The sequence below is a fragment of the Anneissia japonica genome, unplaced genomic scaffold, assembly GCF_011630105.1.
Source record: "Anneissia japonica isolate Jap-2015-1 unplaced genomic scaffold, ASM1163010v1 scaffold288008_len1385354_cov213, whole genome shotgun sequence".
NCBI classification, from domain to species: Eukaryota; Metazoa; Echinodermata; class Crinoidea; order Comatulida; family Comatulidae; genus Anneissia; species Anneissia japonica.
The window spans coordinates 727,445-741,793 of NW_022720123.1; the positions used below are offsets into that span (position 1 = coordinate 727,445).

The 14,349-nt window shown below is 36.4% G+C and overlaps 1 protein-coding gene across 1 annotated transcript; it reads left to right on the forward strand.

Moving 5' to 3' along the window:
• Nucleotides 1-1,040: 1,040 nt before the first annotated feature.
• On the forward strand, nucleotides 1,041-11,807 carry LOC117111231 (L-methionine gamma-lyase-like). Its single transcript, XM_033254133.1, has 11 exons — nucleotides 1,041-1,064; nucleotides 2,304-2,549; nucleotides 4,354-4,512; nucleotides 4,767-4,901; nucleotides 5,404-5,582; nucleotides 6,244-6,355; nucleotides 8,918-9,031; nucleotides 9,431-9,565; nucleotides 10,361-10,506; nucleotides 10,750-10,809; nucleotides 11,224-11,807. Exons 2-11 carry the CDS (start codon nucleotides 2,313-2,315, stop codon nucleotides 11,231-11,233), a joined length of 1,287 nt encoding a protein of 428 aa, XP_033110024.1. The 5' UTR covers nucleotides 1,041-1,064; nucleotides 2,304-2,312; the 3' UTR covers nucleotides 11,234-11,807.
• The last annotated feature ends 2,542 nt before the right edge of the window (nucleotides 11,808-14,349 follow it).

A 14,349-nucleotide genomic window follows, 5' to 3' on the forward strand; every position in this document is an offset into this window, starting at 1 on the left:
CAATTGACCGCCGCGAGATAGCGTTGTTGCATCCAGACAAGAGAGCCCAAACAATACGGTGGCGCTATTGAAATACCTTTTATGTGTACGGTATTTGTTTAATTTTTATTTGGAAATCCTACAAACGTTTTAGATGAATACATTTTTTCTTTTAGGAATAAAAACAAAGGCAATATATGTTTATAATTTGTTCGCTTAAAGGCACTAGACTGCCACCTATAGTATTGTTTAAATCCTGTATTCTGTTTCATTGGTTTAATTATCTCCCAATGTGTTTATTTAGAGAAAAAAACATTTGTTTGCAATTTGTTTTACTAACATATGCCATTTTAATTTCAATTTTGACTTCTAAAAAGAGTTGCCACGACATGCACAAGTGTCATCAGTCAGTTTCATGAAACTCTATTCAGAAGTCAAAATTGAAATTAAAATGGCATATGTTAGTAAAACAAATTGCTAATTGTTTCTAATCATGCTTGCATGAAATTCTCACTTTATACTATCTGGCTTTTTCAACCCTCTCTCACTCGCCACTGAGGAAGGACTAGTGTTGTCCGAAAGCTCTGGTTCTATTTCTGGCTGTTTACTTACGTTTACTTTTTAGCTGTTGCTTATCATTTTTGTTCCCGAAAAAAAAGGAGGCTGATAGCACTGAAAAGACCCATGTATTTGGCCGGGTGCGTGGCCAAGGGGGGAACCTTTTCCTCTCAATGAGTTCATATTTCCCTAGATATCCAAGTCAAAATAGGTCTAACATTTTGTTTAGATCCACTAATATAATATTGTATATTAATATTTTAATCCTTGTATCATTATATATTTTTGAAGATGAATAAAGGATGATTTATTTTTTTACCAACACCTCCCCGACTCCCTTCCCTACTAATACCTATCAATCTGAACACTCAGTGCATGCTAAATGGACTTTAACACTGTTTTCAATTTGGTATGGTAGTTCAAAAAACATTCCGGATACTGTGACTAATTTTAAATGATCGAGAGGCGTGCCTGGAAATTACCACGCTGCAGTCCGTTCTACAGCTTGCAGCACTACAACGGGTACGGTAAGTAAAAGATTCAGGAGTATTATTATTGAGATATTAAGATTAATTAGGCACTATTTATTATTATAATAACGATAGATTTGCTTTCGTTCCCAAGAGTGAATAATGAGGACTGGATGCTGTTTTTGATTTAGTGTAGACTAACAAATCCTCTTATTTCTCTAACACCACTCACTTACCCAGCATACCCTCCCTCTCCCACATCTGCCGCATGTTAATACGCCGCGGTTGTTCATCATTCAAATTCTGATACCTCCATATCATAATTTAACTTTGTACAATGTCGTTTATGGCTGTCCTCCAGGGGCGGCGCCAGGAATTCACAGACGAGGGGTCCAAGCCCCGACAAGGGGTCCACGCCGCCACCCCTAACCCCCGTTTGGGGGAAAAATGTCTGGAATTTTGTGTTAATTAAGGTATTCTTTATTTTAAAGTCAGGCTCCGGAGGAAAACAATTTTTTGATATGTTGTAGAACTGATTTTTCTAAGACAGAAAAAAGTTGCTTGACGAAAAACTGGGGAACGGTGAATGAGATACAGATTAAGGTTTTAAAAATGGGCAGTTACGCCCCTTTTCCCCCAGTTTTTAAATATTAAAAAATATGTATCTCATTCACCGTTCCCCAGCTTTCGTCAAACAACTTTTTTTCTGTCCTAGAATAATCAGTTCTACAACATATCAAAAAATTGTTTTCCTCCGGAGCCTGACTTTAAAAGGATGTTGGGGGTACTAACACCCTGTCGGAGGTACTAGTCCACCTGTCACGGAAGAGCTGGCGCACCATTGCAACAGATACGATTGCAATAGTAGGCCTATACAACACCTCGCACATACGGTAGTACTGCTCGCACACTAAACAGTCCCTAAAATTTTGACAGCTTAGTATAAGACATGCTTGAAATGTACTTTCTTTACTCGAGATTTGAGTTTTCCCCTACGATCTCGCTGAAAATTCCCCGATAGGGGGTACAAGCGGGGGAGGGGGTCCAGAGGTCCCCGACGGGGGTCTTTTCCCCCTAGACCCCCGCTAGCGCCGCCCCTGCTGTCCTCAATATTCTAACGAGTTACATTATCTGTTCTAGTTTAACTCAATTTTTTTTTTCAATTTAAAAAGATAAAAGTTATAAATACACATTTATTTCTTTTAATATTTTCTTTAATTTTTATTGTTGAAATTTGTTCGCAGATTCATCTTTTTACAATTTACAATACATATTATTATATTGCCATTCACACAGGATTATAATATGGCAGACGACAAGGTACCGCAGAAAATGAGTTTTCTCAACGATAGCCTGTACAGCTACAAACGAACGGTGGAAAACACACATAAATATGATGCGCACACGAAGCTGGAAACCATTGCAGTTACTTCGCAGTGTAAATTACAGGGAAAGGATCTGGTCAGCCCAGTCGTCCCATCAATAAGTCTGGCTTCAACATTTAAAATCAACAAAGTCGATGAGTATGAAAAGTGCTTAAAGGCAAGCATTTAATTTAACTTATTATTGCTATGATTTCCGTCAAAGAGTATGGAATTGCAAGAGGCCCGACTGCTCTGATATTGTATGCAGGCAACGAAATTATCAAAAAAATACTCTCACGAGATAGGGGATGCCCTACATTTTTTTTTGTTCGTGATAGTAGTTTTTAAGATAGGATTGCATGCAAACGAAACCACGAGAGCCGCACCTTTGAAAGATATATACCCTTTACTTTTGTTTGGTAAGCATGTGTATTTCATGTAATTTAATTAGCACACTAGCCGCTAAGCGGTCCGATGTTTTTTTTTTTTTTTTTTTTTTTTCGGTTAAGCTTCAAGTGTTGTGTGAGTCTGGTATTTCTTGCCTTTTTCCTATCGTTGTTGGCAAGCGCCTCGAGGTTGGTTCAACGGGAAGGCGCTATACACATCGCAAATAATAATAATAATAATAATAATAACAACAACAGCAACAGCAACAACAGCAACAACAACAACTACTACTACTACTATTATTATTACTATTATTATTATTATTATTATTATTATTATTATTATTATTATTATTATTATTATTATTATTATTATTATTATTATTATTATTCAATCTTTAATGTCAAGCAGAATGAATAAAAATGTACGGTTTGAATACATCAGTGACGGATCCAGGAAATGGAAATCGATGGGGCCCAGGGTAGGTTACATATGAAGATGAAGGCCAGCTGTCCCTACTGAATCTGTTCCTGGCGAATATAATTAGTAGATTTTCCGCACGAATAAAATCGAAGCTGTACTGGGTTTGGTCTACAGGAGCTCGTTCTTCCATCAGATCATTCCATTCTTAGAAGCCTTATTAATTGAGAAAGCGTACTCTGTCGTTAGCTATAGTAGCCTAGGTCTAAACATAACTCCAGCTATATAAAATCTATTAAAATGGATGGAAAATGTTAATCGTAACGGTATTATAGGCTATATTGACACTATGTCCACGTTTTAATTAATGTTATTTAATATTTAATATTATATAGCCTATATTGTTTATTAGGTCTAAACATAACTCCGGCTATATAAAATCTATTAAAGTGGATGGAAAATGTTAATCGTAACAGTATTATAGGCTATATTGACAATATATCCACGTTTTATTTAATGTTATTTAATATTATATATTATATAGCCTATATTGTTTTATACTTCCATCGGATCATTCCATTCTTAGAAGCCTTATTAATTGAGAAAGCGTACTCTGTCGTTAGCTATAGTAGCCTAGGTCTAAACATAACTCCGGCTATATAAAATCTATTAAAATGGATAGAAAATGTTAATCGTAACTGTATTATAGGCTACCGTATATTGACACTATGTCCACGTTTTAATTAATGTTATTTAATATTTAATATTATATAGCCTATATTGTTTTATATTCATATTTAATGTATTGTTTAAGTAAGAAATATTACGTCCATGTTTAAATTATTCTTGTTATGAGTAGATTTCCCGCACGCGGAATAAAATCGAAACGGTACTCAGCTCCTGGACAACTATGCTGCCCTCTAAGGACATATTCATAGATTTTTAATTGAACATGCTTAAAAACACTTCGTTTATACAAGTCAACACATAATTGATATTCATTCATTCGTTCGTTCGTTCGTTTGCTTATTCGTTCTTTCATCCGTTCATTCATCCACTTGTCCTTCCATCCAAAGTACAGAGTACTGTAATAAAATATTTACGTAAATTAATTTTGAAATCTAACAACATGAAATGGAGTTTATGGAGACTATTTTCAATTCCTTACTCCACAGGAAGGCTATATCTACAGTAGAGTAGCAAATCACTCATGCGAGTCAGCTGCCCAGACCATCAACATGCTGGAAGGAGGAGCTGGGGGACTGCTGTTTCCCAGCGGTATGTCTGCCATCTCAACTACATTGTTAACTGTACTTAAGCAAGGGGATCATGTGGTAAGATCTTGTACACTATATATCCTGTCTCTTATACACATCTAGATGTGTATAAGAGACAGAGGTAAATACAGTGTTCGAATAAAGGGCATAATAATACATCGTGTAGCATAGCTCTCAAGGAATGTGTGTGTGTGTGTGTATTAATATATTATATATATATACCCAGTGATCATCCAATGCTTAGAGGAAGACATGTTTTCTGTTTATTAGTTAATTAGTACTTGATGTTTTTTTTTTCCTATACTTTCCAGATACTTCCAAATCCAACATATTCCGGTACGTATAGATTTGCAAAAGATATGCTGGTAAAGTACGGCATTGAGGTGTCATTTGTTGAGGCTTGCAACATAGAAGCATACAGAGAGGCAATAAAGCCCAACACAAAGGTCAGTAATATTTAGTCATGTTTGATGTGCTTGGGTTAATGCGTGCCCGCTCCCACATAAATTGTCCTTGGCAATGGTAATGCGTTACGTTGTGCTTTCTGTATGGGTAGATTGACTTTAGAATTTTCATTGGTGTCTTTATCTTTATTTTATATTCTGAGATCATAAGTACGGTAATAAAGAGTATTTTATCCGCAAACAAATATTTAAAAGGTAGAAATTCTGACAAGACTGCTGCACAAAATGTGAATAGGCCTAGTTATCAAACAGGTTAAACAGACCTTTCTTTATAAATGTAAAGAATCGGTAAATCCTGGTTTCCATACAATCGCTACATGCTATCGCCGACAGCTTTCAGTGATGCTGATTTGTCGGTCGAATCGGGAGCCTTTCCGTTGCGTCGGGGAGCTGTAGGCCTACAACGATTGCACTGAAAACACCCTACGGAGAGTGTGGCGATTTTAAGGAAACCAGGCTAACAGTTAATCTGCTATTTTTTCAGATGTTGTATGGAGAGACTCCAACAAACCCAAAACTCGATATTCTAGACCTCGATGCGTTTGTCGCGGTCGCTAATACTGTACCTGGTGGTGGCGCCCTGACGATGGTGGATGGAACATTTGCAAGTCCATACCTACAACAAACATTGAAGCATGGTGTGGATATTTCTGTGCATAGCTGGTATGCTATTTTGTGATAGTTTTCATGCGATAGTAAACAAACTGGGAAAATTATAACAAAACAGAAAGCATGTCTAACCATGGTTTATAATCTAGAATTACGCCCTCTCTAGGTTTAATATTTCTGCTATTTACCTCTTTTCGTCCTTCTGGCTCATAAAAGGCATCCACGCACTTAATCCACGTCTTCTTCTATTGATGATCTTTCCTGTATTTCTATTTCTAACCAAGTCTTGCTATTCCTCTTGTTTCTCTTGATTCCCTGACCGTCTTGTTTTGGAACTTTCCTTATACCATCTAGTTTCTAAAAACAAATTAATGCTATTTTTAAATGATGCTTACTTTTCTTTCTTTCAATTATAACCAATGGAGGTCTACTTATCTTTTGTTTGTTGTTAGTTTTACTGATCGCTTCTATTGAGATGTTATTTGGTCAATATATGTGTAGGATTCTTAAAAGTGTAACGAGTTTAACATAATCTTATCAAGTTTTGTCAGTCCTGCACATTGTGACTATTACAACAATGAAGATTAGTTTTTATTTGCAAAATGGGCCATGGCAGTCGAGTCACATTGAATCAGGTGACGTCACTTTCATTCTTTCTATTCCGTATAAAGATCGATACCTTCACTTTTGTTATACATGTGTTATTTCTTTTTAGTACAAAATATATTGGCGGGCATAGTGATATTCTTGGAGGATCAGTTTGTTTCTCAGACATTCGGTTGCTCAATTATGCTGTCGATCTACAAAGGCAGATGGGAAACGTTCAGGTAACATGTTATGTTCATTTCAATCAGTCAATTGTTGTTAACACTAATGACAATTTTGAAATCAGGGTCGGTTGGTCAAGTACTACAATTATGGCCCACCATCACTATCCTATGTTTGGTAACTACTAGGTTAACATGACCTTTCTGGAATGTCAATCAAACTTAACAACTGACCAATCAGAACAAGGAGAGGAATACGCGCATGTCTCACAAACACAGATGTTGCCCCGCAAGCCCACATGTTTGCCTATGTACCATTCTAAGACATCATATCAGTATTTCATGCTCTTCCTTGGGAGAGTTTCTTAAACGCCAACCAATTTGTTTTTCTTTTTTGGGGGGGGGGGAATCGGTCAGGTTTAGGCAACAAAGATTTGTTGGGCCTTCCACTTATTAAAGAATGAAATCACAAATAACAGAAAGTTACTGTTTATTATCTTTTCGTATCAACAGCATTACGTTCTACAGTTGTATTAATTTAAATTTCTTTATGAAGTCTAACTTTGATGCTTGTTTGACCCAAAGAGAAATTTGAAAGCCAATCGCCAACCAAAGATTTTTTAATTTTAGATCGGTCAGGTTTAGGCAACACTTATTTTTTAGGCCTTATCAACTTATTAAGAATGAAATCCCAAATAACAGAAAGTTACTACTCTTTATTATTTTTTCGTATCAACAGCATTACAATCTATACCTGTATTAACAAAGAGTATAAAACTGCAAGAGGTCTGACTGCTCTGATTTTGTATGCAGCGAGGTATGCAGGCAATGGAACGCTAAAAGTCTAGAAACGCCTCTATGGAAGTATTTTTGCGTTCCAACGAATCCCCGGCAGTCGGACCTTTTGCAGTTTTATACTCTTTGTTAATACAGGTATAGATTGTAATGCTGTTGATACGAAAAATAATAAACAGTAACTTTCTGTTATTTGTGATTTCATTCTTAATCTACCAATACAATTATGTTGATATGCATATTCCATTCACTTCATAACATATACTAATTTTATATCATCGGTGCATTTTTAATAGAATGGATTATTCCAACCAATGTTGCTTGATGATTTTGTTATTTTTTCGCATTTTCTCTGTTTTCGTCAGAATAGTTAATTAAAATTATTTGTTTATAGAGTAAGGTCCTTCCCATAATACGTTTTAGTCACATGTGGATAACAAAAATAAATAATTTACTCTGGATTTAGTGCCGACTGGTTAGGCCTACAGGTGTATATGAGCAAACTTTTATATAAATGTGGTTACAGTGCAGTATTAATTCTACTACTAACATTGATAAATCATTACTTCTGAATCATCACAAGCTAAAACAACTATACCAACTAGAGGCGGATCCAGTAGGGGGACACGGGTATTTTCGGCCCCTCCCCTCCGCCCCGTTTTGACACTAAATTTTAAAATTTCAATGCATATATTGAAATTAGCGAGATGTGTATAAGAGACAGGTGATATTCTTGGAGGATCAGTTTGTTTCTCAGACATTCGGTTACTCAATTATGCTGTGGATCTACAAAGGCAGATGGGAAACGTTCAGGTAACATGTTATGTTCATTTCAATCAGTCAATTGCTGTTAACACTAATGACAATTTTGAAATCAGGGTCGGTTGGTCAAGTACTACAATTATGGCCCACCATCACTATCCTATGTTTGGTAACTACTAGGTTAACATGACCTTTCTGGAATGTCAATCAAACTTAACAACTGACCAATCAGAACAAGGAGAGGAATACGCGCATGTCTCACAAACACAGATGTTGCCCCGCAAGCCCACATGTTTGCCTATGTACCCTTCTAAGACATCATATCAGTATTTCATGCTCTTCCTTGGGAGAGTTTCTTAAACGCCAACCAATTTGTTTTTCTTTTTTGGGGGGGGGGGAATCGGTCAGGTTTAGGCAACAAAGATTTGTTGGGCCTTCCACTTATTTAAGAATGAAATCACAAATAACAGAAAGTTACTGTTTATTATCTTTTCGTATCAACAGCATTACATTCTACAGTTGTATTAATTTAAATTTCTTTATGAAGTCTAACTTTGATGCTTGTTTGACCCAAAGAGAAATTTGAAAGCCAATCGCCAACCAAAGATTTTTTAATTTTAGATCGGTCAGATTTAGGCAACAATTATTTTTTAGGCCTTATCAACTTATTAAGAATGAAATCACAAATAACAGAAAGTTACTGTTTATTATTTTTCGTATCAACAGCATTACAATCTATACCTGTATTAACAAAGAGTATAAAACTGCAAAAGGTCCGACTGCCGGGGATTCGTTGGAACGCAAAAATACTTCCATAGAGGCGTTTCTAGACTTTTAGCGTTCCATTGCCTGCATACCTCGCTGCATACAAAATCAGAGCAGTCAGACCTCTTGCAGTTTTATACTCTTTGTTAATACAGGTATAGATTGTAATGCTGTTGATACGAAAAATAATAAACAGTAACTTTCTGTTATTTGTGATTTCATTCTTAATAAGTTGATAAGGCCTAAAAAATAATTGTTGCCTAAATCTGACCGATCTAAAATTATTATTTTTTTATGAAGTCCCCCTTTGATGCTTTTTTGACCCAACGAGGAATTCGAACCCTTCCTGTCAGAATGGCGAAGCACAGCAAAAATGCAATGACAGTTGCCCAATATTTGGAACAACACCCAAAGGTAAGATTCCAGACAACTTTCAATACTGGCTGTTTAAACTCGGAGACCATAATCATTTAAGGACAGTATAGATCCATCCCATTCTCGGTTGACATAAAAGCCGACTTCGGAACGTTATTATGTAGGTTAGGTGTACATACGAACTAGCAATATCACAAAATCACACTACTCTTCCACAAGTTTACAAACATATTTATTATATGAATTGATACATGCGCATTAGCACGGGAATTGCTTAACGAAAGTAACAGCTAGACAGTGTTGGTCATAAGTCTCTTTTGAGGATTATGATGTAAATTTTTGTTTCTTACATCCCTTGAGAGGAAAACCCAGAAATTTCAGTAAATGATTAAAACTAAGTTTGCATTTCCAATGATAATTGCTGGATATTTGTTTCAGATTTCTCGTGTCTTTTACCCCGGTCTAGCCTCACATCCACAGCATGAGGTTGCAAAGAAGCAGATGTCGGACTTTAGCGGGATGGTGGTCTTTGAGATGGCTGGGGGTTTGCCAGCTGGCAAGAAATTGGTGGAGGTGACAATTTTTATTTCATTTGCATAGTAAAATTTACTAATCACGTATTAGGAGTAATTTGTTGTGACTCACTCTGAAGATAGCAAACGAAATTCCCAAGACTTGTATCCAGTGGGGTATTTCTGGTGGTGATTGGCCAGCATATAGGGAGACAATCCCTTACTTTTTTTCAAAGAGTATACTGCGATCTTCAGTGTACAAATTGGCAATGTTGCACAAGGGACCGACGACGGGATTCGAAAAACGGTGCACATCGTAGCGCATTCCAGCCCTCCTTGGGGGGGGGGGGGGGGGGGGGCAGGGGCATTTTCCCACCCGTCAGACAAGGCTGGACCCCCTGTCGTCCGACGCACGACTGGATCGTCGGATCAAAAGTTTAAAAAATAATCATTTGCCTATCCAAATAACGTTGTTTTGACTGCCAATCCCTAATATCGTGGTCTAAAAGAACATTTTAGTCCACACTAAGCCATAAAAACTCTCCCCGTGATCCCTACAAGGGAGGTTTTATTCCGGGCCGTCGACCTATACTTCGTCGGCCCCTTGGCTTGGACCCCTCCGTCGGACATGTTGGACCCCTTGTCGGCAAATTTCTGGCGCCACCACTGCCTCCAGCTAGGAAAGCAACGGATGGAATTGAAGCAGTGACCACATAAGCACAAGCTTTTTGTGGGGCGTGCGCCCCCTCCCCCCACGCCCCCACCTTGGATACGCCACTGCTGCACAGGCAGCCTATTTTGTGATTTTGTATAATGTGAATCTGTCAATGTTTAAATTGAAAACAAATTGTTGCAGAATTTGATGTTGATAGTTTTGGCAGTGTCACTTGGGGGTCATGAGAGTCTCATTGAACATCCAGCGACGATGACCCACGGCGCAGGCATCATGTCAGCGGAAGAACGACGGGAAGGTGGAATTACTGATGGACTCATACGATTTAGGTATGAAGTTGGTGACGTCAAGAGATAAGGGAATTACCTTTTTTTTTGAATACTTAGTAATACACAAGGCTTTCTTTTTTTCTTTTTTTTTCATGGTAGAGCTCCCTATACGGGGTGTTTTGGGTATTATTGTTATCATCATGAGTATTATTATTATACTTTATTAATTTGTTTATTATTGTGTTATTATCTTTAAAAGATATAGTTGTTATTTATTGTATTTTGTAATATTTATACTTTTAGTGTTGGTCTTGAAGACGCCGGTGACTTGATTAAAGATTTGGAACAGGCTCTTGAAAAAATGTAAGTTGTAGTTAAAAAGATAAGAATTTACAACAATCTCTTACACAAATGTAAATTGGAGTTGGTGTAATGAACGAACAGTCTCTTGCAAACATTCGAATAGAGCAGGCTCTTAATTGGAAAACATCATGTTCAAAACCTATTTTAGAACAGGCTCTGAGCGTACGTTAACACAGATCCGTTAGGGGCGGATCCAGTAGGCGAGCACGGGGGGCACACCACCCCCCCCCCGTTTTGACACTAAATTTTAAAATTTCAATGCATATATTGAAATTAGCGCTACTAATTATCTATTCTGAATGTGTTGTGCTCCCCCCCCCCACACACACACGCCGACTTAAAATAATGAGCCAAAAAGGCCAATGCAAAAATAATGAGTTTGCACTTATTAAATTATATTTTCTTTATGCTCAGAGATGAATAATGCCAGTGACCTGGTGAAGATTTTAGAGAAGCTTCAAACCATCTCATGATCTGTTTGGCATCTCACTATTATCTATAGTAAAGATTTTATGTACTTCCACTGGGAATTTTGGTAGCCACTTTATAATTTTCTTAAATTCTCACTCAAATAGGCCTATTACTTTTAAAAACAAAAATAAAATATCAATAAACATATATCTATTTAGTTGCACGTCATCTATGTATTAACACTGATAATACAGCAATTGTAATATTAATTGAAATTAAAGTAATTGAATTAATTATATCAATTTATATGGATGTAAGAGTGTTAGTTGCAATGGCTTAATGAATTAATAGAATTACATTTTGGTCTTCCAAGTAAATTGTAAAATAATAAACTAAATTCAAGATATATTATGGGTATGTATGTAATTGAATGTAATTATATATTAAAGAATTTAATTAATTATCAATTTATATGTAAGTGTTTTAGTTGCAATGGCTTAATGAATTACTAGAGTTACATTTTACTTCTAGATAATTTGTGAAATAATAAATTCAATTCATGATATATTACGGGTAAACTGGATTCCAGTCTGTAATTTTGTCTTGATCAATAAAACTATTAAAAATAAACTATTTTGCCACCAATGGCGTTCCATATTACATATTTGCATGGCGTTCCATACCATACTTCGAAATTATTTAACACTATGAAATAAAATTACAATCAATTAGACTTGTGGCAAGTCTAATTACGGGAATGTATGTAATTGAATGTAATTATATTTTCATGGGAATATTCGTGAAAAATATTTCAGAAAAGATGAGATTTATATTTTTATTGCGGTAGTTGATGTATAGTGTGAATGGAATATGATATTAAAGAGTTAATAGTAAACAACGATAATAAATACAAAATAATAATATTAATGATAAAGATAGTGATGATAATGAGGATTATAATAATTATACTATTGATAATGACAAGAATAATATTAATACTGCTAACAATGATGATAATAATATTAATAACAAGGTTAATAATAATGGATGATGAATATGATAACGATTACGATAATGATGGCGCTGATATGACGATTAGGCCTACATTGATGATGAAGATCAGAGGTTGCGCCTGACGAGGTCCAACGTCCCTGACGGGGGACGGAGTGACGTCCCCGACGAGAGCGAAAGTGGGCGTGGTTGGGCGTCGCTCAAAGTTTTCAGAAAGTGGTCAAGGGGTGAAACCTTCTAAAAAATAAATATATTGAATACTTCATTGACAAATACATAATAAGTTCCAAGAGAAGCGATTGCTTGTCAGCTGAAACCATACACAATTAATTTAACAGTTACATAGTAAACACAAAAATACAAAGACATAAAACGGATACTCAACTGTTGTTTACCCAGGCAGCGTTTGGGGCTATAAGGTACTTCCACCCGCATTTTGATACTCAGAATGGATTGGGGGCTATCAGGTACTGTCAACCATAACCTGAAAACAGGTAAACTATTGAATTATAGAATTTAACAGTAAACAAGTAATATATTGAAAACAAATTAAATAACACCATTCTAATATGTTTCAAATATCATGTTTTTAATATTCCTCTTTAATGTTGGAAGAGATGTCATTTTACTTGGTAGAAGGGTGGTTAGTAGTTTGTTCCAATAATGTTGGCCTTTGATAAATATTGATCTTTTACTTATGTCAAGTCTATTGGGTGCGATGTAAAAGAGAATTTAGGGGTTTCAAGGGCTTCCTATTTAATCGATTTTAGGGTGTAATATACTTTTAAAAAATACATATTTTTTTTTATCCACGACGAATTGTGTTTTCCTTCCTCGACGGAGGGTCGGGGCAGCACTCCCGGAGAGGGCCCCTTCCCCGCTCGCTGGCCCCACCCCTGTTGATGATGATGGCGGGGATTATTTTACTTCTCACGATCCGAACTTCTGAGTCAGCTTTGAGACTTGGTCCAATCATATTTAGGCTGGCCTACACTTAGTATTTGAAATTTTAAATAGTTTACCTTTATGTAAATTTTGTTGTTTTTTAAATGCATCAAACGCTCATGCCGACAATGGGGTATTGTGTATAAAAATCAAGTTTAAAACATGTATACCTAAATGCTATTTTTAATATTGTCTGTTTAAACTATTTTAGGCGTACCCCTTAATAGGCCGTTGAACATGGCGTTACCATGGTGACATATATACAGCGGTTGCTGGGGACTGAAATATGTCATATGCGGTCTTAAAATAAATATCAGACCTTCATAGGCATTGTCACATACCAAATCAGTGAAGGGAATTGTCCTATGATTCCTATACATTATTCAAAATCGTAACAAACTATACATTTGTTTATCATAATCCACTCGGATGACGAGGCCTACGGTACACCTTCACTGAATAAGTGGCATATCCGGATTGCAAAGTTAGAAGAATGTTGTCTTTAAATTACCGGTTAACGCACTGAAAACGTTACGGTTATCCACGTTTTAAATGTTTCCAGAAAACACATCGGAACCAAGGGGCACCATATTATTTTACACGGTGGCGGCACCATGAAAACACATTCAAACAAAATTATCATTCAAAACGCGATAAGACATGACAACAACAGTTTTCCCCGACAACAAGCAATTGCAAGACTGCGACCTCAAGGGGGTTGTTCCAAGGATTGTTGGTTTAGCGGTGTTTGTTCAGAACTTGTGAAGCTCATTAGAACACTTCAGACGGGGATGGTCAATGAAAGACTCAGCGAGCGATGAGTAAAGATAGATACCATGGCTAATAATTTCGATTACATCGGTAGTCGTGAAAAATAGAACACGATCAGCGAATCTATTAACGATAGGTACAAGTATTTGCATTTGGCTCATCATCAGTAAAGTGGTTTTTTTTCGAGGGAATGCGCCAAGCCTGTTCTAGTTTAGTTGAAACCAACTGAAGTAACCAGGAAGTATGTAGACTCGAGTTATTATGTGGAGCATCTCCTGAATATAAAGAAAGTGGAAAGGGGCGATCAAGCCTTCGTTCATTTGTATTATAGCCAAAACTACAAATCTGATTGTGTTGATGAGAGGTACAAGTATTTGCATTTGGCTCATCATCAGTAAAGTG

Bases quoted from the DNA above. Each gene is read 5' to 3' on its own strand.
- LOC117111231 (XM_033254133.1), top strand. From the start codon at position 2,313: ATGGCAGACGACAAGGTACCGCAGAAAATGAGTTTTCTCAACGATAGC. The intron at 5,583-6,243 runs GTATGCTATTTT...ATTTCTTTTTAG, and splicing joins GATATTTCTGTGCATAGCTG to TACAAAATATATTGGCGGGC. The intron at 10,507-10,749 runs GTATGAAGTTGG...TTATACTTTTAG, and splicing joins GATGGACTCATACGATTTAG to TGTTGGTCTTGAAGACGCCG.